General features: G+C 45.6%; 1 protein-coding gene across 1 annotated transcript in view; it reads left to right on the forward strand.

Annotated features, from left to right (window-relative positions):
- Positions 1–12,155: 12,155 nt before the first annotated feature.
- LOC310847411 (copine-5) overlaps positions 12,156–24,100 on the forward strand; it is a 124,012-nt gene continuing 112,067 nt past the window's right edge. Inside the window, exon 1 of the mRNA XM_083745216.1 lies at positions 12,156–12,705. Within this exon, the coding sequence (XP_083601342.1) occupies positions 12,596–12,705 (110 nt within the window). The 5' untranslated portion in view covers positions 12,156–12,595. The remainder of the gene's footprint in view (positions 12,706–24,100) is intronic.

A 24,100-nucleotide genomic window follows, 5' to 3' on the forward strand; every position in this document is an offset into this window, starting at 1 on the left:
CTTCCTTTGCACCCTATGAAACATAAATGTGCAAAGTTTTTAAAAAATGGCAATGGCGCACCACCCGCCTGTGATTCCCAAGCCTCCCCTGATCTCCTTCCCCTTTGTTTTGACTGATTGGCGGAGGCTCAGGAGTCGCAGCTGGTCAGCCATTGCCCAGTTTTTCAAAACTCTGCGCATTTATGTTTCACAGGGTGCAAAAGAAGGGCTTTGCACCTTACGTAGCAGAGAAACCACGCGCCGTGCGCCCTCCTGGACAATGGCCACCCACCCACAACTCCCGAGCCTCCCCAGATCTGTCAAAACAAAGGGGAAAGGAGGCAGGAGATCTGTACCGCCGGACGAACCCGATTCCCCTTCGGCAGTGGCAGTGAGCAACTCCTGAAGCCAGCCAGAGCCAACTGCGCTACGAGGCTGGCTCTGGGCTGCTGAGGCTGCCACTGCCACATTTCCCGGGGACAGATTTGCAAATCCAGGGACGGTCCCTGGGTACCGGGGACGTCTGGTAACCCTGTTGTAAAAAGAATCAAATGTGGTCTGGATGCCAGTCCACCTGAGATGGACAACAGGTCTACCCACAGGAGAAGAAAGAGTGGAGAAGAACAGTGGAGGGGTAGACCTGGCATACAAGTTTCTCAGGCCAGGTCTACCCAGGTCTTGCTATCATTCAGGAACCAGAATCTAGTAAAGGCATGCGCTTTGTTGAAATTTCAGCCTACACAACATAGGAAAATGGCCAAGTAAACAGCTATTTTTGTGGAAGAGGGTCAATATATTAACTGATATGCATGAAATTTCATATGTACAGTAGCTATATAATCCCTAGTGTAGTAAGATAAGACCTTTGGAGCAGGCATTTTTTTTAAAAAAAGTTTTTTATGAACCACCCTAGTAGGGCAGTAATTGTTCCTTGATAATTTGTAACCCCCCCATGATGGCACCTCGGACGGACCGCCCCCGCCCCCCCTTTCCTACGCCCCTGGACAGAGCAACGGGAGCTCACCCTGTTGTGTGGATTCGAACCGCCAACCTTCTGATCAGCAAGCCCAAGAGGCTCAGTGGTTTAGACCACAGCGCCACCAGCCAATAAGATGTGTATTGACATCAGTCTAAGCATTAAAGTACTGGGGGACCTTCTACTTTGTTGTTTTAAACTGTCTCCAAGGAAATGATCCCAGGGCTTTGATGTCACTGAATAGGAAGTTGTGTATTATGACTGTATATGGAAAGAAAATTAGGAAGTTCATCTGAATGTGACTCAGTGGGCTATTTTTAGGAAGTAATATTAAAAGACATTATAATCCATACTTAAACAGAGAATTTTAATTAGTGTGCATTTGTTCATTTCTGGGGGTGGGGTGGGGGAAAAGCACCTTAATGATAGTGAACATATTCATGTACATAATAAATGATAATGTAAAATGAAAAGGCAGAGCATATTGTCATTATGCAGAAACATTGGTGCAGACTACAATGCAGCACTTCATTAAAAGAATCCTGTGCTATTTTCTAAACCCAGTAGCATAAAAAGTATTTTAAAAAAGAAAAGAAAAATGTCACAAGTTTCAAAATGTCTTTATATTATAAAAAAACGAGGAAAGGTTAAAATGAAAGTTTACTTTCCTTGGCGTTCCACACCCCCCACCTCCACAACCCCGCATTGCACAACTTTCTCCAAGCTTACAGGCAGTGCTGTTGGCTTCCTGGGTGCAAGACCAGGACCAAGCCCACAATGATCTATGTCAGTGCCAGGTAATTGGGGGAAAAAATGTATAGGTTGCTGGTTAAAAAATAGTTGCCAGTTAGGAGCTGACTGTTTTAGTGACAGGAGACTGAGTGGAATTGAACTGACTGACTTGGTTTGGTTAGAGATCCTGGCTGGGACAGCCAGTCTACCTGAGAGCATTCTGATTCTCACACAACTATCTCAGAGTTTATACACACAACGCTTCAGTGCATTTTAACCGCTTTTCTTTGAATCTGTGTACACATGACATTGCACACAATTACCCACAATCCCCTGGTTTCTTCTGAAATATTCTGCATTTTGATGGGCTTTGTCCAAAGTCAGTTTCACTCTGACTTCACAACTGAGTGATGAATCCTAGGTGTATACCATGGAACTATATCCTGGGAGTGATCCTACATGTCTGAAATCAGTGTTTTATGTTCATAAACGAAACAAACACATATTTATTTTTTTTTTAAATGGGTTTGTTCTGGTCTATACGATGTTCATACAATTTTTTTTCCATGCTCTTCAAGAATCAATCCCCACATCTTGCAATATGGCTTACCTACTACTGCCACTTTGATAGAAGCTTCATTTATAATCCTATTTATTAATTGCTTCCTATAAAATATCCTGACGTGATTTCGCAATAAAAAAACTGCAATAAAAACAATTCTGCAACTTCATCTATAAAAGCAATTATAAATATTTTTATTTTTATTTTAAACCAAACATTTTCTTATGGAAAAACAACTTCATAAGTTAAAAACAGTTTGAAATTCAAAAATCGACTGACCCATTTGCCCTAGGTTTTCTGGAATGGATGCTTTGGGGAAATTGCCCTTATGGGAAAAGTAGCCCAGCAATCTGGGCAGGCAGTAGGGGTCTAGGTGGACAACTAGCCTGACATGGTACAAAATAGCATCCTGTGTCCCTCTGTTATATAGAGATTTTATAAACCAAAATGCTTCTTACTGAACTGCTTCAATAGAGCACCTTTTGTTGTGTGACCTCCTTTGCAACAGAAGACTTTTTGGATGGATTTAATCACCTTATATAATAGAAATGCAACACAGGTGATCTTTGTAACTGGTAGAACCATAAGCCCTTTACTTTATGAAGATATTCTCATGCTTAGGTAATAGATGATTCTTATATTCAGTTATTATTTTCCTTCTTTCCCCTCTCGTTATAATGTTGCTAATATTCCAAAAGGATAGCTTTGAAGCTATGTTTTCCCTGCAGCAAAAATGGCAACTGGCAGCTGATAACATGCACCCTTTGAACACAGCTATTCACAGGAAGAGATCAGCATTTGTCCTGATTAAAATAACCAGGCTTCTAGGATCTGTCATTTTAAAAAAATAAAAATAAAAAGAGATTGCTGGCCACATTATCCACACTCACAACTTCTTTAAAAATCACATTAGGGTGAACATTTATTCTTGGGTTATTTCTGCAAATGCCCAGTTCATTCCAGTGTAAATATCAGTTATTAGTATCACTTAGGGCTTTTTTATTCTGCCTTTTCTTCCAAAAGAACCCACTTCAATCTAGTATTCTTGTGACCTGCTAACTTTGATACATTGACTAGGAATAATGAGTACAGAGGAATCTTGATGTGGAGAGGGCCACAGCTGAAAAGGCCCTCATCATTTGGTGTGGGCTTCTAGAGCAGGACTTCTGAAGAGAATCTTAAGGTTCAAGTGGGTAAATAGGGAAGGAGGAGACTCTTAGGTAAGTCAAGTCCCAAATAACCAACATGCTTAAGTCTAATTAATGCATGAAGGGGTTAATACCATGGAGTAAGCTGTCCTGCTAGGCTTAGCTATGTCCACTTCACTTATGTCGGGATCAATCGGACAATCAAGCCTATTGAGGAGCTCAGTGTGTGAAGTCTGAGCTGGTTGCTGCAGCTCAGATCACATGGGTCTTACAAGCCTCTCTCAAGTCTCTATACCAAAAATTTAGGAGCTTTCACCACTGTGACTAAGCCAAGTTTTATTGCATGTGCAACTTTTTCTGAATGCTGCATGGAAAAGCAGAGTTTGTAAGTAAACCATTTTTAACTTACCAAACTTTTTCTGAGCTAGGGGAAGAGGGAAACTTTGGAACTCAAAAGGGCATATTTCAAAGATCTAATAACCTATATTTACATGCTCTACTTTGTTGCATATTTTCTGATTTTTAATCTCTGGGGTTGTCTTGCCAAAGTTCTTGCCCCAAACTTGGGTGTTCCTTGCCACCAACAAAAGCCAGTCCAGAAACCCAATGGGAGACAATGCAGCTGACAAGCACATATATAATGGTCAGGACCAACTGTAGTTTCTAGATCATTTTAAAAGGTAATCCCATGTATTACCAGAATCTATATGTGACTGTGGCCATCCAATCTCCATTCAGGTAAGGTCACAAATGGTATATCTGCTGAAGATGAAAGGCTTTTCAAGTTGTATAAGTCACTTGAGCATCTAATAACAATGTTTGATCTAGAAGGATCACCAAACTGTGAACCTGGCGCCTTAGGAGAAAGGCAGCCCATCTGGAACAGGTTGAATATTATTCACCAGGGTGGGTGATCCACCAGTCAACAGTACTGCCATCTTGTCTGGATAGAGTCTCAGATTGTCTCCCTTCATCCAGTCCCATTACCCAAGCAGTGCTTTCAGACAGCCACAGCCTTAGCATTCCTTATATGTGAGCTTATTTTCAAGAGGTGTTTTTTTTAAAAAAAACCTCTGTGCTTATCCAAAGCTAATATAAAGCAAGCAGTGCTCTTTTTCTCAAAAAAGAGGTGCCAGGACTTGCCATGAATGCTTCTCTTATAATGGCAATGGTGCCCACCTGAGAGGTGCCAGAATTGAGTTCCAGCAGGTTCCTGACTGGAGGGGGGGAGTCCTGAAGGTGAAGCAGTTCAATGTAAACAAGTGTAAAGTGATGCATATCAGGGCAAAAAAATATATATATTTCACATATACAGTGGTACCTCGGGTTAAGTACTTAATTCGTTCCGTAGGTCTGTTCTTAACCTGAAACTGTTCTTAACCTGAAGCACCACTTTAGCTAATGGGGCCTCCTGCTGCCGCTGGAGCACGATTTCTGTTCTCATCCTGAAGCAAAGTTATTAACCTGGAGCACTATTTCTGGGTTAGCGGAGTCTGTAACTTGAAGCGTATGTAACCTGAGGTACCACTGTACACTCATAGGGTGTGAACTGGTGGTGATGCACCGGGAAGGAGACCTTGGGGTTTGTAGTGGATAGCTTGATGAGGATGTCGACCCAGTATGCAGAAGCTGTGAAAAAGGTGAATGGCATGCTTTAGAAGATCATTAGGAAAGGAACTGACAAATTTTTGGAGGAGAAGGCAATTGTAGGCTACTAGCCATGATGACTGTGCTCTGGCTCCACAGTTCAAGGCAGTGATACTTCTGAATACCAGTTGCTGGAAACCACAGGAGGGGAGAAGGCTCTTTTGCTCAGGTCCTGGTTGAGGTTTTCCCAGAAGCATCTGTGTCAGGGAACTGCCATCAGCTCAGAGGCGAGAGGTGGAAGAGCAATTGTGTTACAGGGAGACTCCGAAGATCTTGTGAAGCAGTTCTTCCTCTGGCGAGGAGGGAAGCCCCACCTCCAGTGGGGAACGGGTGCAGGGATCAGAAGATGCTAGGGAGAGCCTCAACACTGAGCGGGGGGGGGGGGGGAGGCAAGTCCCTTTTGCCTACGCCCACTCTGGGCAGTAGGTTTGCGTGCAGAACGGGGAGGAGAAGGATGGGGGTCACATGACTGTTATGCTGGGGAAGGTATAAGGACTGCCCACTCCCAGATTCTGATAGCGACGGAGCAGACATGGACTAAAAGACAGGTGGGAGTCTTCCCTGTTTGCTCTCGAGCAACCACAACAGTACTTGACAATCTGGGTGGCCACTGTGAGAATGCTGGACTAGGTGAATTATTGGCCTGATCCAGTAGGCTCTTATGTTCTTAAAACAACATTAATGCTAGTAGAATAATAAAAAAACTTAAAATAATTACAAATTAAATAATAGAGATCTATTGGTTGTAGTGACACCTAGTGATATGAGGAGGAAGTCCCTTTCTAGACTGCCACTTTCTTTCTTTTTCTTTTTTGTTAAACGTGAGGAGATTTGTTCTCAGTCATTACGAAGAGCAAATGCCAGTGAACTGTAAGCAAGACAACAAAAGGGTCTTTGTTGGATAAGAAGCCCGAGGCCTCAACTGAATCTGAAGAGCTAATCTTGGACAACTCCTGAAAGATGAATAAAATGCCCCCCTAGAGGCATCTAAGAAGACACGTCCATTCCTAGTTCAAGTGGTTCCCCATGTTATCATGGTCACAAAAGCTTACCCACTGGAAGAGAGTAACTCCACATAATAAGGTGCCTGGGATATGATGCCATGGGAGCCATGACCAGCCTTCTATGCTCAGTGGCAAAATGATGACTCCAGGCTCTGCTTCAGATGGTCCATCAGCAATTCATGCGGCAACCACTTTATTCAGATTAACAGGCAACCAACACAACATACATTTATACTGTTAGTTATGGATTCCCCTAAAGAATCTTGGGAACTGTTGTTTACCCCTCACAGAGCTACAATTCTCAGCACCCTTAAATTACAGTTCCCAGAATTCTTACCAGGTTGTGTGTGTGTTTTAAATACATGGCATGTGTTTATATGTAAACATGGAAGTGTGTGCATGCATATATGAGTGTGCAGAGAGAGAGAGTTAAGGGCTTCTCCTTCTCCCAGAGAATAAACCATGTTATTTGAGACTGTATGCTCTTCAAGGCAGGGACCTGTCATATTGCATTCTGCAAAGCACACTGATAGTGGTATTATTATTATTATTATTATTATTATTATTATTATTTATTATTATTAATACCCTACCCATCTGGCTGGGTTTCCCCAGCTACTCTGGGCAGTTCCTAACATAATTTTAAAAACACAGTAACACATCAAACATTAAAAATTTCCCTAAACATATTACTACTATTACTGTTATTACAACTATTATTTCCAGAGGAGTGGTCACATTATGCTGTGTAATATTGTTGGAGACAGATTTTAATAACTGCCAGATTTTATATTTTCAAAATATGTGGGGACAGATATTGTTAGTTCTTTGTCCCAAGTCCCAGTAACCCCAAGTGCAACCTAAAACCTGTTTTGCACCCAGTAGAAAGAAATCTAATCAAGGCTGCCTAACTGTAGGGTTACCAGATTTTTCAATGAATCCGGGGACCCCCTTCTTTTTTTGAAGCTGAGTAGCAACAGGGAATCAGTAATGGGGATGGTGAAGCAAAAGATCCTGGGCCCAAGCATACATGCATATTCTATAAAGGTGCAAAGCCCTTCTTTCACACCCTGTGAAACATAAATGCACAGAGTTTTTAAAAAACTGGGCAACGGCTGCCTGCCTGTGACTCCCGAGCCTCCCCTGATCAGTCAAAACAAAAGGGGAAGGGGGCAGGAGATCGCACAAAACACATCATATGTGCACAAGACCCATCATATGGGGACTTCCGGTGAGGAAAAATGGTGGGCGTCACGGCAGCGAGCAGCTCTTGAAGCCAGTCAGAGCCAACTGCGCTACCAGGCTGGTTCCGGGCTGCTGAGGCTGCTGCCGCCACGTTTCCCAGGGACTGATTTGCAAATCTGGGGACATTCCGGGGACAGAATTTGTCTGGGGACAGATTTGCAAATCCGGGGACTGTCCCTGGAAACCGGGGGTGTCTGGTAACCCTAGGGCCTAACACCACCTACATGTCATCTTGGCTGTTAGAAATGGCAGATTTTGGGGTTCCAAGATCATGTCCAGTTTTTTTCCTTCCGTCCCTCCCTCCCCCCACCCCGGCTCCCACAGCCCTCATTTAGCTTAGCATCCAAACTGAAGCGGAACTGCTTGTGCATTATTTTGCAGTGTACTTGTTGGTTCTAATCAAAGTATTGACTGGTTTTTGGATTCCTGCCTGTCAGACTCTAAAATGGTTCATTACAAGACAATAACAACGCCCACATTCTGCTGCCATGAAAGTAAGTGTGTGTGTGTGTGTGTGTGTGTGTGTGTGTGTGTGTAAGTGTGTAACATATATCCCAAGGGATGTTGACTATTTTTTGCATTTAGCCCATTTCAGGGAGAAAAATGTCCCCCACTTTACTTGTTCTAAAAAGCCACACAGCAAATCCGAGCTGAAGCACAACTTCATTACTTTTGAAAACATGCCACCATTATCTATCTATCTATCTATCTATCTATCTATCTATCTATCTATCATCTATCTATCTAAGTGTACTCTCTGCCCAGGGGCACCAGAGGCAACATTTGTATGTTGAAGCTGCCAATATAACTCATAAAAGTAAAACTCAGCAAACAGAATCAATGTATATTTATTTAATTAAAAGTCCACATTAAAGGAATGTACTGTCATGTTATTTAATTCTCATCTCTAATTTGGTTTTTAAAAAGTTGAATTTGGATAAGCTTGCATATATTTTTGCTGACGCATGTAGCATGAACATCATGTGATGAAGGGCAGTATATAAATTTAATACATAATCATAATCACAATAACTTCTTTGTGGACTGCAGATTTTCAAAGGTAGAATAATGGTTAACTAACATATTCAGTGTGCAGCACAATATTATCCATATCTATTGAGAAGTGTGCCCTGCTGAGTTAAGTAGCTTTACTCTCAGGTAAGCAAGTTTAGGATTGCAGCCAAAATCAGGAAAGCTGGAAATTAAACTTCTTGGGTTATATGTGAGACACACCAACATGCCAGATTTTCATTTCTTGTTTGCGCAGCAAAACAAAACACAAATACACATCACAAATTACCCTTCAAAGCTACAATTGATTAGCTGGCTACAAAATTTCAAAATTGCTCCCCACCTCTCTCACTCTCTCGATCTTTTCCAAAAACTCTTCTGCACAGAATTGCATTCAATTATTTAGTACAAATATTTGCTCTGGGGCTGTTTTGTGTGGGTGGTGGTTGGAGGGTGGGCAGGGAGAGAGAAGGCAGAATTACTTGCATTATTCACAGTGTGTCCTTGTTTTTTCATAGCCTAGTGCTTGGGCTCTGCCTAGTAGCATTAGGGCATGTAGTGAATGGGGCATGAAGAACATTGCACTGTATAATAAATGAATGGAAAAGGTGGAGTTAGAGATCTGGACAACGCTGATCCAGGGGGGCGGCGGCGGCGAGATTCAGGCTCTGGGGCCAAACCTGGTCCCCAGACCTCTCCATTTGTCCCTCGGGAATCTCCCGAGGCCACACTGCCTCCCACAGCTCAGAGGCTCCTTGAATGCTCCTGGAAGGAATATTAGGTGATATGTCTGTGTGCAGAAACCACTGATTTTGACATGGCTGGAATGTCACCTTAAGAGTCCTATCCATTGCCCTATTGCGTCTGGCAGCACCCACATCTGGTTGGTGGCCCCTAGAAGTTTGCTCACAGGCGGATGTGGCCCTCAGGCTGCAAATGTTTCCGCATCCTTGGGCCTAAATCCTCCAACCATCTTTTCCTAGCATTGCAAGGTTGTACCTCTGGAGCCTGAATAGTCCCAGAAACTCTTCACCAACTCTCCAAATCAGGACATGGCTCCTTCCTCTGGCTATCCTGGAAACTTTTGAAAGGCCATTTGCAAGAGGGTATTGACTTGTTCAAAAAACAAAACAAAAAAGTGACTGGAGACTTTTAACATGGTTTGGATTAGGCAGTGGTGATGCTATCTGAGAAATCTGCCCTGCATCTTAGTACAACCGTTGCTGCACATGTTGAGAGCAAGTAGCAGGGTTTGCCAGATACTTGGATATGGGCCAGGATTTGGGGGTTTTTTTGCGGGGGGAGGTAAGCTTTATGTTAGGAGGTGCAAAACAGAATTATCTGTGATGCAATCAGTCAGTTAAGTATTTTTATTTATTTGCCTGGGGGCGGGGGCAGCTGGAGCCTGGCAGGGCCTTGCCACTGCACCTCTGGCCCTCTTGCTGAATGGCTGCCTGGCTGAGCTCCCCCCTGCACAGGCAGGCAGGCAGGAAGGATGGGGTGGGGTGGCCCTGTGGACCTCCCATACCCTGCCCCTGAGGTGGTGAGGGTTGGATTGGCATAGCAGGGTTAGTGTACTCTCCGTGCCCAGCTCCTGGCCCCCCCTGGTGCATGTGTGTGCACCCTGGGTGCCAGCAAAGGATGCAACGCTGCTGGGTGGGACCACACCACTTCTACTTTGGGGAGGCACTGGCCACTACAGAAAGTTGGCTGTCCTCTATGGTTTTTATCTCCATTACAACCACATAGATTTCTAGAGTCCTTGCATATGAGAGTGTTTGCACACTTGTCCACTCAGCCTATATGAATGCCTGTATTGGCTTATTTGAATGGTTCATATTTTGTATATTGTCATTGTGTACGGAGTTACCCATGAATGTTAATCATGTGACATATATGTGCGTGCATGAGCATGTCATGGGGATGCGGGTGGCGCTATGGGTTAAACCACAGAGCCTAGGACTTGCTGATCAGAAGGTTGGCAGTTCGAATCCCCGAGACGGGGTGAGCTCCTGTTGCTCGGTCCCTGCTCCTGCCAACCTAACAGTTCGAAAGCACGTCAAAGTGCAAGTACCGCTCCGGCAGGAAGGTAAACAGCGTTTCCGTGAGCTGCTCTGGTTCCCCAGAAGTGGCTTAGTCATGCTGGCCACATGACCCGGAAGCTGTATGCCGGCTCCCTTGGCCAATAAAGCGAGATGAGCGCCGCAACCCCAGAGTCGGTCACGACTGGACCTAATAGTCAGGGGTCCCTTTACCTTTACCTTTTATGAGCGTGTCATGATCCTATGTGTCACATGCATGGTTCCTTGGAGTAGAGCAGTGGGGCAGCAGAATGTGACATGTTTCATTTATGGGAAGGGCCATCTCAGTGGTAGAGCATCTGCTTTTGAGGCCCCAGATTCAATCCTGGCATTTCCAGGCAAGGCTGGGGAAGACCCTTGTTTGAAACCCCAGAGAACCTGCTCCCAGCCACCATAGACATTACTGAGCTAGATAATAATAATAATAATAATAATAATAATAATAATAATAATAATAATAATTTATTATTTATACCCCGCCCATCTGGCTGGGCCTCCCCAGCCACTCTGGGCGGCTTCCATAGAAACCAAAAATACAGTAAAATATCACACGTTAAAAACTTCCCTGAACAGGGCTGCCTTAAGATGTCTTCTGAATGTCAGGTAGTTGTTTATCGCTTTGACATCTGCTGGAAGGGCGTTCCACAGGGCGGGTGCCACTACCGAGAAGGCCCTCTGCCTGGTTCCCTGTAGCTTTGCTTCTCGCAATGAGGGAACCGCCAGAAGGCCCTCGGAGCTGGACTTCAGCGTCCGGACAGAACGATGGGGGTGGAGACGCTCCTTCAGGTATACTGGACCGAGGCCGTTTAGGGCTTTAAAGGTCAGCACCAACACTTTGAATTGTGCTCGGAAACGTACTGGGAGCCAATGTAGGTCTTTCAAGACCGGTGTTATATGGTCTCGGCGGCCGCCCCCAGTCACCAGTCTAGCTGCCGCATTCTGGATTAGTTGTAGTTTCCGAGTCACCTTCAAAGGTAGCCCCATGTAGAGCGCATTGCAGTAGTCCAAGCAGGAGATAACTAGAGCATGCACCACTCTGGCGAGACAGTCCGCAGGCAGATGGGCCAATAGTCTTACTCAGTACAAGGCAGCTTCCTATATTTGTGCCAGAAGCCAGAGTCCCTGATGTGGGAAAGCCCTCCCCCCCCAATTGCTCAGTCAGTAGAGCATGGGTAGGTGCACTAAGGCCCAGGGGCCGGATCTGGCCCAATCGCCTTCTAAATCTGGCCGGCAGACGGTCCGGGAATCAGCGTGTTTTTACATGAGTAGAATGTGTCCTTTTATTTAAAATGCATCTCTGGGTTATTTGTGGGGCATAGGGATTCGTTCATTATTATTTTTTTCAAAATATAGTCTGGGCCCCCACAAGGTCTGAGGGACAGTGGACTGGCCCCCTGCTGAAAAAGTTTGCTGACCCCTGCAGTAGAGCATGAGCCTCTTAATCTCTGGGTGGTGGGTTCGAGCCTCCGGCTGGGCAAAAGATTTCTGCTTTGCAGGGGTTGGACTAGATGACCCTCGGGATCCCTTCTAACTCTACGATTCTAGGATGCCATCAGCCTCAGCCCCATGCGCATCCTTTCCCACATGCCCGAACGTAGACAAACCCTCTCACTCGCAAGACGCCGGCGGCAGCTCCCTCGAGACAGCGCCACGGGGTGAAGGAAAAGAAGAAACAGAAACCCCCGATAGACCCCGCGCAACGAAGCGACCGCCCCGTCTGGCAAACTCTCCCCGCGCGGAGTCTGGATTCCGGAGCCTTCCTACTACTCCCAGCCTCCCTCCCCTGCGCTGGGCGCAGGAAACTGGGGAAGCGGCTCCTTCTCCCTCCCGCCGAAGCGCGGCTGGGCTGGGCTGCTGCTCCCCCGTGATTTTGTTTTTGCGAGGGGGCGGAGCTCCTTCGAAATCCCACTCCGCGGACTCCAAGGAAAGAAAGAGAGAACGGGATCGCCGGGGAGAGGGTGGGTCGGTGTATTTGTGTGTGCGTCTTGGTGTCGCGGGGAGAGCGCGCCCGGATTCTCGCTCCAAGCCCCGGGGTTGTTTCTCTCGCACACCGCCCACCCTCGCCTCCAGCGCCGAGGCAAAGCGAGGAGGGCGAGCCTGCTGAGCCGACGAGAGCTCCCTGCGAGCAAGATCGGACTCTCCACGCCCCGCAAGCCGGCGCCCGGGAGCCTCGTCAAGCCCCGACAGCTGCCCTCTCCGGCGTGGCCCCCATGGAGGAGGACGTTCTGGACAAACTCGAGGACATGGCGTCGGTGCGGGACTTCGACCCTCTCACCGGCAGCATCCCCGCCACCAAAGTGGAGGTCACCGTCTCCTGCAGGTAAATGGGAGGCCGCGTGGGCTCGTGTGCAAGGTGTACGCGTGTGTCGGGGTGGTGTTGCCTTTGGGGGCGCGCACAGCTCCAAGTAAAGGAAGGCAGCAAGTTTATCCTGGCGCAGCTAGCAGCTGCTGGGAAAGATGTGCAATTTGCCGCTTGCTTGCTCAAAGTTTCTGCTTCTCCCCATAATTCGGCTGGGATTCTGAAAGGCCGATTGGAAAGCGTTTGGAAACTTGAGAGAAAAGGCGCGGTTGAGTTAAGGGGGAAGCACAGTCACAGAAGATAGAAATAATCCACGCATCAGTTGCCTTGTCTGAGAACTTGAGATGGTAGATGTTATTGGGGGTCTCTGTTGCACATTACCTGTTCTTGAGTAGACAGCCCATGGTCTGGATCCCAATAGCAAGGCTATTGGTGAAGGAGGAAAGGATGCCTCAAGAATCGCTGGATCAACTTTTGTAGGTGAGGCACTGCATATATCTCAAGAAGTATACTGAGCTCAGAACTCTTCACAAAAGGAGGCAGATTGTGATGGAGGTGTTTGGGCTGTTTCTTCTTGCTCTCAGACCTGTGACAGCTGATTTTCATCCTGCTGGAACTGTGTGAAGCTGTACCTTGAGAACTGACCCACATCTCCATGGCGGAGCCTCTGCTCATCATTGAGAGCAGAGGCTCAGTTCTTGGCATTGCTGGTGGTGAGGCTAGGCAAGACCACCTGCACTCTATATTGAAAGCAGTATCAAAGCACCTTAAACAGTCTAGGCTTCCCCCAAAGAATCCTGGGAACTGTAGTTTAAGGGGCTGAGAGTTGTTAGGAGACTTCTATTCCCCTCCACAAGCTACAATCCTCAAGATGGTATAATATTCAGTTCTTCTTTCCAGGGAACTGTAGCTCCGGGAGGGGATTAGGAGCCTCCTAATGACTCTCAGGATCCTTAATGGACTACACTTCCCAGGATTCTTTGGGGGAAGCCATGACTGTTTAAAGTGCTATGATACAGCTTTCAATGTATAGTGTGGATGAGGTCTGGGAGAGCAGCTTCCAGGTGGAGAAGACGAGGGATGGGACCTCTGTGGTCCCCCAACAGTTGTTTGACTTCCAACTCCCATCAGTTTCAGCCAGTGTGGCAAGTAGTGAGTGATGAAAGGAGTGGTAGTCCATCAGCATCTGGAAAGCCACATGTTACCCAAGCCTGCTGTAGATCAACATCTGGAGTGATGCTAGAGGGACCAGGGGCTTAACTTAGTCTCTAAGGAACCTTTTTATCAAACTGTAGCTTCCACACTGCTGCAACTGCAACAAATTAATTTAAGGAAATATCTTACCTATGTTATATTTGTAAACCCTGGGAGAAAATTTCTCTTATTTGATAATGAAATGAACATGTATCCAATGAGGAATAAATTCCTCTTCTACTAAGCTCCACAAATACAACACTTATATAGAACATCAAAACATGAGTGGTTTTACAATATGTAAATCTTACTGCTATATAAATATAGACAGCACCTTTAAGATTTCACACATTATTTTTGTTGTTGTTGGCAAGCTCATGCTGATCAAGGGCTGCAGGGAATTGTTCTGCACAGATGTATAAAACTGAACTACTTTTACACAAAATGCTTCTCAAACTATAGAATAGGGGGACTCTCCCAGGTCCTATCAATCCCAGCCAGCATGGCTAATGGTCACAGATGATGGGCATTATAGTTCAATAACATCTGGCGGACTGCATTTTATCCACCCCTGCCATAGATCCATCCTTTTTAACGTTTAATGTTGCAAAATGCTGCTAGATCACTTAATATGAGACTGAAAAAGTATAGGAAGCCATTTTTGTCCATAAGCGAAAAATAACTACCACCAAAGTCAACAGCTGGGCAATATATTTATTAGAACCAACTGAAATGGTCCTGGTTATGAACAAGCTTTTGAGTTCTGTAGCCTTCATCAGGTTGCTTGCTTCATGTGCAGGCTGATGAAAAGTTCCGCTCAATTTGAAAAGCTTGCTCGCTATTTTGAGACATTTTGCTTGGACTTAATAAGGGTATTGCCCAGCTGTGGATTTTGGAATTAATGCAAGATAGTTATGCTGTATGTACAATTGGCAGGGAGAAGGAGGTGAGCAGTTGGGGGCAGGGTGGGTGGGAAAGAGAAGTCACTCCACTTTACTTAACAGATACAATAATGCAGTCTTGTGATGTGCTCCAGGTTAGCAGGGATGGGGGACCTGTGGTAATTAATAATAATAATGATAATAAATTTATTATTTATACCCCATGTTTCTGGACTACAACTCCCATCAGTGCCTTTGTGATTTCCCAGAAAGCAGAGCTTTTCCCTTGTGCACTGATATCCTTTGAGCAGTGTATCATTTTGGTTCTTCATTTCAGCCTGGAGAAGATACTGGGTTTTCTGTGTGTTTTCTAGCTGCATGTAATTAGCAGGCCTATTCCGAAGGAAGCATCAGACTGAATCACACGCCGTCATGCTTTCTTAACAGTGCAATCCAAGCCAAGTGGAGTGAATAGGTTCAGAACTGAATCGGAATGGAACTTTGCATGCAGCATTCCTTCAGCCATCCATGCCCCACTTTCTGAGGGAGAACACGCTTTTGTGCAAGGCAGCAAGGCCCCCTTAGTGTTAAACATGTCCAGATGGAAGCAGAGAGTGAGAGGAGGCCCTTTCAGGAGCTTTGCAGGTTTCAGGTTGTAGTCAGGCCTCCTGGGAAGGAGAAAATACAGATGCTGTGAGGGCTTAAAAAACAAAATAACTGGTATATAAATTTGATGAAATGAATAAAAAACAAATAAACTTTTCCAGCTGTAATTCTTGTTTGTATTGCATCATAGATGGAAACAAATCTCTGCATGCAGAATTAAGGAGAACTATCAGTAGCTCTGGATGTTTCTTTCATATATAAAATAGCTTTGCTTAGAACATAACTTGTGATTAGATTACTTTCTTAAAGGGAAATTAAAAGAGGCTTGTAAGTTGTAAATAACCACTCACCTGGTGACCTGTGGTGAATAGGAATTGCCTCCAGGTGACCAAGCAGGGAAGCAGGCAAAGCTCTCCCTCCTTTCCTTTCCAATAGACACAGTTATCTGTTTGTACGTTAACTAGTAAAATTGTTTCTGGTTAATTAAATTGCAAGAACAAATGAAAAGTATACCTGATTATAGTGGTTTATTTGGAAATGTCTGTAATTCACTTGTGGAATAATGCATAGATAGTACTGGAAATTTGCTGCTGTTTGGTGGAATGCTTCCAGGAAAATAATAGATCTGAATACCATCAGTAATGTTTAATGTCTGCACCTGAAAAGTGCCAAGTTGTGATTGGATATTAGCAAGTGCCTTATTGGGAGGCTTTACTGATATGTTCCCACTGAAACACATCTCCTTTCATTCATCAGATGGCTTGCAGATAACTCAATTTGCAGATCAGCCTTGGGACAGTGTGAATTCATTCCAGTGAATCAGATGTGTTGGTTTCAGAGTGGTCTCGATGAAAGCTCACCGGTTTCTGAATGGAACAAAAGATGTGGGTCGTGACATGAATCTTACTCTATTTTTCCTGCTAGAGATAGGGGCACAACTTCCAGTAAAGTTTGTTCTTTGTATACCACAGGGAATTTGGTTCATACGGATAGATCCTTCCTTTTTTTAATGATGAGGGAATGAAGAGCTTTTCAATGTGCAGTTGAGAAAACCTAGCTATTGGGTCCACTCAGCAATCGACTGACTCTTCTAGTTGGAAACACACATGGCCTATACGTATGCTCACAATGGAATTGTGATATTTTGCTACATGCATTTGCATTCAATTTCACAGTGTGGAATTCAGGCTACAGCAGCAAGGATTAGAGCAATCTTTTGGCAAATTAACAGCAATTACATGATGCTAGAATTTCATCCAAGCCCCAGCTGTTTTGCATAGCTCCTGTTTTCTGAGATTCTCATTGTGCACTCAACATCTGGAATAACAGCCCAACAGGTGAAACCGAGGCTCCTTTATCTTTTTGCTTGTAGTGCTCAGGGCCAGAAAAAACTCCAGTCAAAGAGGGTTATACGTATATCTATAACTCCCATAGGGAAGAATCTCTTCCTCCACAATTTCCAGCAGCCTGGCGTCCTGCTGGGCTATAGCTTAGAGTTCTAGGCACTGGGATTAGGTGCCTGAAGATCTAACTAGAGCCCACTGTGAAGGAGGATTGCTGGATCTTTCAAAGCAGTGTGTTCTTTTCATAAGAGTTCTGTAACCACAAAGCGTTTTCTTAGTGGGCTCCTGACTAGTTGAGATCTGGTCCTTGCACTGCCAGCCACACAAAAACCCAGCAGGAAGGAGGCCAATCTGCTTCTGGGTATATCTGGGTCAAACTATGTGAATGCAATAGGCTTGCATATGTTTTAAACATGTAAAATAGCAGCCATAAGGGGGCTTGTGTAGCAGTGGGAGCATAGGAGTTGTGGAGGGGAAGTTTAATTCTCTCCCCCTTCCCATGTGGTCCCAACAACTGAAGCTGCATTTGGAGGGAAGCCTCTCGACTATTGATGGGACAAAGCCCACTAAGTCAAAGGCATTCAGGAAAGAGTTAATAGATTGTACATTTAAACTAAGGAACCTCAGTGCTTCCTAACCCAAGGAAGCTAGAGCACAAGGATCATTAACCTTTCAGCATTGATTGTGCAGAAGAGGGGAGTGGCAGCAGGGTTCTGCCCACCCCTCCAAACAACTGAAGCTATGTGATGTGATGAGCACCAACGACAGACATTAGCTCTTCCACACAACCATTAAATGGAACCCTTTTACTGAAAGATAGCCTGCTGTAATACGTTTGTGAACCATGATCAGTGCGGCAATACATTACTCTGAGTTAACCCATCTATCTCTCTATCTGGTATTTTTGTCTTCTGACTGACACTTGCTCTCCAAAGCGTCAGCTAGAAATCTTTCCTAGCACCTAAAATTATGGAATTCGCTACCACACAGGCCCTTTGCAAGCATTTGGCCTGAACACACAAGGGTAAAATGCATGGGGTGGGATTCCTGCCCCACTCTATCCTGCCCCCAATATCCCATGCATGCTGGCCCCACCCGACTTCATTCCTGTCCTTTGCATGTTTAGCACACAGGTTCAGTTGAACGTGCTTGGAAACCTGCCCACAATGTGTTTCCAATTGCAAGGAGGCTTCAAAGTCCATTTGTTGGTCCTGTGCAGGAGCCCAGGGGACAAAGGAGATCAGTTGCCTTAGCACCATGGAGAGCTCTTAGTGGGCAACTTGCTTTGACAAGGGTTGGAAGGAAACTGAGGCCTTCAAGCTTCTGCCTCCACTCCACTCCTAGGCTCTGCTCCCTTTTGGAGAACTAGGACTGCAATAGTGCCAACCTTTTGTCCTGGAGAAGGGCACATTTTCTGCATCCCATGGTCTTCTGCTGGTGTGCTCCCTGCGCTGTTGGACTGGCAAAGTACTGTGGGAGACACACTCAGACCCAAGAGAAGGTGCTTGTGATGGTCCTGGCCCTGCTTCTAAAGACCCTGGTGATGTTATCTAACTGGGCTCCTTCTAGCCTCGAGTTCCTGGTCTTCTAATCACTAGTATCAGGCTCAGAGCCAGGAACCTGAGCTGGCACCATAGCCAGCGGCACCATAGCCTCTAACCTAGTATCTGAAGTAATGACAAATTCATCCAACATGCTTGGAAGCCCCCTTCAGACAATCCCATGCAGTGTACAAAGTTCAAGGTGGATCTGATACACCCAATATTCATGGGCCTGTTGTGGTCAGGGCTGGCACATGTAGGCCTTCCCCTAGAGGTTCCCTGCCCCCACCCCTGCCCAAATGCTTGGAGAGGGCTAAAATCTGGTAATAGCTGCTAGCCTAAATGGCTTTAAAGTGAGGTGGTTGTTGTTGTTTAGTCATTTACTCGTGTCTGACTCTTCGTGACCCCATGGACCAGAGCACGCCAGGCACTCCTGTCTTCCACTGCCTCCCGCAGTTTGGTCAAACTCATGTTGGTAGCTTTGAGAACACTGTCCAACCATCTTGTCCTCTGTCGTCCCCTTCTCCTTGTGCCCTCCATCTTTCCCAGCATCAGGGTCATTTCCAGGGATTCTTCTCTTCTCATGAGGTGGCCAAAGTATTAGAGCCTCAGCTTTACAATCTGTCCTTCCAGTGAGCACTCAGGGCTGATTTCCTTAAGAACGGAAAGGTTTGATCTTCTTGCAGTCCATGGGACTCTTAATGGATCACTGCCTTGCCATGGCGAAGGGGCTTGAATAACTCAGAGAAGCTATGAGCTATGCCGTGCAGGGCCACCCAAGATGGACAGGTCATAGTGGAGAGTTTTGACCAAACGTGATCCACCTGGAGCAGGAACCAGCAAGCCACTCCAGTATCCCTGCCAAGAAAACTCCATGGACAAAGACAACAGGCATATAAAAGTGAGGTTAGGCAAATGCATGTAGGAAAGGGCTATTGGTCACCACTAGCTATAATGGCTATATACCACTTCCAGAATCGGAAGCAACATGCCTCAATACTAGTTGGCTATAACAGCAGGAGAAGGCCATTGTGCTCATGTCCTGTTTGTGTGCTTCCTATAAGCATCTGGTCAACCATTGTGGAAAACTGAATTTGGTCTGATGCAGCAAGTCTCTTCTGATGTGCTCAGCCACTGAGTTATGGGGCCTTCCCCATGTTGAGTTTTCTTCAACATGTCACTTCTATTCAAGAATTTTATCTCTTCGTCGTCGTCGTCTTCTTCTTCTTCTTCTTCAATATGCCACTTCTATTCAAGATTTTCATCTCTCTGCTTCTAGTGATCATTACTGCTCTCCTCCCTGCCCTGCATTTACATCAGATGATACTTAAGAAGATTTGTGTGGCATTGTCTGCCTTCCAGTTCTTTGATACCAAGATAGATGCTGTCTTGCGTTACAAACTGGAATGAGCAGTTCAACAATTTTTCGTATCTGAACTCTTTCAGAGCCCCTGGGTGAATATTGTCTGGGACGGGTCTCTTATTACTGTTTAACCTATCAATTTGCTCTGAAACCTTTTCTGCTGGCACTTCCATTTGTGATGGGATTTTTTCTTTCTTTCTAGATTTAACACCTAGGGGGAAAAAAGAGAAAAAGTCAGGTGTTGGTATTGCCTTGGCGACATCCTTCATTCAGATATCTGTCATTTGTGCTGTGTAGTTTGGTGGCCCTTCTTTCTGCAATAGGTTTCATATTTTTAATGCATTATTTTAACCATTTCCTTTTTTGTACATTTCAATAGATTTTTTAAAAAAAGGAATTCTCTTGTTTAAGCAGTTTATTATTCAGTGTGTCAAATTGGTGATCTTTTGGTTTTCCATGTTTAGAACCCGACATCTTGGCAAACTTTTTTTTTCTTGCTACTTGCACCTTTCCTCCCATATTAATAGCTCTAACACATTTCTCTTCTACAACAGCAATGGCAAGAGTATAAAACATGGATAAGGGAGAAAAAATGTGCATTATGAAAATCTTTGGAAATCTTTGTTTCTCACTCTTATTGAGGGGAATAGATCCAAATTTTGGAACTTAATTCAAGGAGGTTTTAAGGAGACAAACCTTTTGAGTCTGTACCTCTCATAATACCTGAAATATGAGTTGTCAATTTTAGTATCATCTTTGGAAGAAAAATACATATAAACTCCTCTGTAATGGAGAACCCTTTGAATCTCCCTAATTGGCCACCTGTTTGTACCACTTTAAAAATGTGTGTTTTTGGGAGGGGGTTTATTGGGTTGTTTTTATTTTGATTATGTATTTTGTGGTTTTATATTTTGATTTTATTCTGTGAACCTCCCCGAGACATCCGGATATAGGACAGCATATAAATTCAATAAATCATAATCATAATAAATAATAATTCTGACACTTTGGCCTGGGAAAGCACTGGGAGAAGATATGATTCGTCCTGCGATTTACCCTTTTCTCCCCTAATAATAAAAATGCACAATGGGATTGATTAAATAATGCACCTTCTTTATCACAAGAAATCAGACCAACCATGCCTTCGCTCTTGCAATGATACCCTGTGGAGTTTGAGCTGGAAAACAAACACACAAACAAATTAAACCACAAAAGGAACGGCTGGCCAAGATCAGCTTGGACAAAAAAAGGGAACTCCTCTTACTGTTATCAACCCAAGCTGTCAGTGTTGAAGAAGATATTTCATATAAGTGATTCCTGGTGTTAATTTATATATGATACAGCCACTTTGTGTGCCTGAGGAGGAGGAGGATATATACTACACAGTCATCTGTGTATGTATATTGGCTGTTATAGTTGAATCACCCCCAAGCGGAGCTCGTGTGTATAGAGTGTTCTGGGGTGAGGCGAGTCCTGTAGTTTATAAGTTTATATCTTTGTTCCGTTATGAGACAGCTTGAGTCCTTTTGGGGCACGTCACTCTCATAGAGTCATTTAACTCATACCAGTAGTGGCTGGTGAAGCCATTCAACGAGAGAAACCCTTGACTGCTATAGCAGGTCATTCTGAGGTGGAGGAAGATTCCTGCCTACATTGGTAGCAGACAGCAGGTGGCAGAAGCAGTGGTGGTTCTTTGAGCATGGCACAGACACATGGTTGCTCACTGTCTAGTTGCCCTGGCATAAGCTGTTGTTGTCTGTGAGGGAAACTAGCCAGGAAACAACCATGGGAAGCATTCAACTAGGTTTTCCTCAGAGTAGATCCACTGAAATTAATGAACATAACTATGTTAGGGCCACTGATTTCAATAGGTCTATTCTGAGTAGACCTAGTTGAATGCTGCCCAGAGGGTGGATTTCAACTAATGAGCCCTCCCTGTGCAAGGACTCAGTGGCGGAAGAAAGCCTCGCGGGTATCTGGGGCGGCGCGCCCAGGGGCAGGGCAAGCCACACATAGGGACGGGACAGGAGTGTGGCGCCCATTCCCATCCCCCTTTGCTTGCCTGTCTCCTTCCTGTCCTCTTGCCTGCCTGCCTGCCTCCTCCAATTGGGAGCGCAGGGTAATGGTGCACCACCCACCTGTTACTCAGGGGGCAGGGTGATCCAGCATGGCTGGGGGGCGCGATCCAGCATGGCGCCTAGGCCAGGGGGGGATGTGATCCGGCATGGCAGCTTGTCTGGGGGTGCAATCTGGCACGCCGGCCAGGCTGGGGGGTGCAATCCAGTCCGGCCACGATTGGGCCCGGCCAGGATTTTTTCACCCCTCCTTCAGGGATGACACCTGGGGTGGACCGCCCAGACCTTGCTCTGCCTCTGCAAGGACTTAGAATTGTAGAGTTAGAAGGCAGCTCCAAGTGTCATCTGCTCCAACCTCCTTCAAAGCAGGAATCAAAACTTAAGAATTCCTGACAGATGGCCATCCAACCTCTGTCTAAAAACCTCTGCTGAAGGAGAGTCCACCACCTTCCACTCGTGTAATGGGGCTTTCTCCCCTCCTCCCACATGTCCCCTGCACCCCCTCAGTTGTCTTGAGGACAGATTGGGAGTACAGCCTTCAGGGGGAGGAGAGGGCAGCTCACTCCATCAGGGCAAACATTTCTGCTTGCCCAATCGAAAGAGCTGCCCAGCGCTCTGTTTAATTCCTTCCGATATGCTTGCCCTGTGCTGACTGAACTGCCACTCAGCGACTGTGTGCATGCATGGTGCTGTCTGAGACATATCCTGCCTCTGCGGCCGCTTCTGACTGCTACTGGTAAGCAAGGGAAATCCAGCTGCCCCCCTCCATCATGCCGCTGTGGCAGTCAGCTACTCCTATTAGCTACTGGCTTCTCAGTCAGTAGGTGGTGACTGAGCTTTGGAGGAGAAATAATGTGTAAATGTAGCTGCTATCGGGTCTGGACTTGCCAGAAGCATTGTCTCCTCTTCTGTGTTTCCCCAAAGAGTGAATGCAGAAAGATGGTGGGGTTTTTCTGTTTTTGTTAGCAACTCTGAGGTTTACCCAATCAACAAAGTACAGGGAAACCCCAAACTAGGTCAACACCGTCAGCTATTCTTCTACCTCACTTTTAGTCTGAGTTTCATCTTTCCTGAAAGTCATTTGTGCCATGAGCCCCACAAAAACTCATTGGCAGGACTGGTGGGGGTGGGAAGAGGATGATAGTGGCAGGAAGGAAAATAAGAAGGGCCTGCTGGATTGGATCAGGCCAATGACCCGTCTGGTCCAGCACTCTGTTCTCACAGTGGCCAACCAGATGCCATTGATGAGGGAGACACGAAGGAACCAGCCCCTGCTCTGGCTCCTGCTAGGAGATCTTCATGGCAACTAAGGAGGGGCTTGCACCTGTGAACCAGCTGAGTGGACCCCACCTCTGTCCCCTAAGAGACATCATCACATGGACAGGCACAAGCAGCCCCAGCCTACTCACAAGAGTGCCCACTTACTTGCCCAATCCCATAGCTCAGAGGGGATGGAGAAGATGGACAGAGAAATGTTTTAGTCCCCCTCTCCCAACACAAGAAGGCATGGGCATCCAGTGAAGCTGAAAATTGGAAGACTCAGAAGAGATGAAAGAAAGTGCTTCTTCAGACAGTGCATAATTAAACTAGGGAACTCGCTCAGATTGGAGGCAGCGATGGCGTCCAGCTTGGTTGGCTTGAATGAATTCATGGAGGAGAAGGCTATCCATCGCTGCTAGCCAGAATGGCTACGCTCTGCCTCCAGGGTTGGAGGCAGTGATGCTTCTGAATGCCAGTTGCTGGAAGCCAGCAAAGGGAGGGGAGAGGGCTCTTGTGCTCAGGTCCTGCTTGCTGGTTTCCCAGAGGTATCTGGGTGACCCCCATGACAACAGGATGCCTGGCCTGGCCCAGCAGACACTCCTCATGTTCTTATGTACAAGAACTACAACTCCCATCAGCCCTGGCCATTGGCCTTGCTGGGCGTTGGTGACTACCTGGAGGGCCAAAGTTTTCCCTATTCCTCTTCTGGTGATTAAACCCATTCCAGAGGCCAGCACCACTTAGATCCTCTCCCTGCAACCGTCCCTACGCACAAGGGAAGGAAAAGAGCAGAGCAGATTATAAAAGGAGTCAGGATGATTGCATGCAGCTGCGAAAGAAAGAATATTCCAATATTTCAGTAATACAATAAGAGCAAGGAACCCAGCAGAGCTACGCTGTGAATGTAAATTCAAATCTATAATATATAATGCACAAGGATAATAGATTACAATGATAAATCACATTTGATTTGGGGAGCCAGCTGGAAGCCCAAAGTAACAACTCACTCCTGTAGCAGCCTGTGATCTCAGTGCTTGACCTTTGGCATATGCAAATGAAGAAGCCAGCTGTTTGGGGGGGGAATCTCATTTTTCTCCTCAAAGCTTGGATATTTTGAAGCTATTTCACTGCTTCCAGCTCCATATTTTACTAA

Source organism: Podarcis gaigeae, assembly GCF_964106915.1.
Source record: "Podarcis gaigeae genome assembly, chromosome: 6".
Classification (NCBI taxonomy): domain Eukaryota; kingdom Metazoa; phylum Chordata; class Lepidosauria; order Squamata; family Lacertidae; genus Podarcis; species Podarcis gaigeae.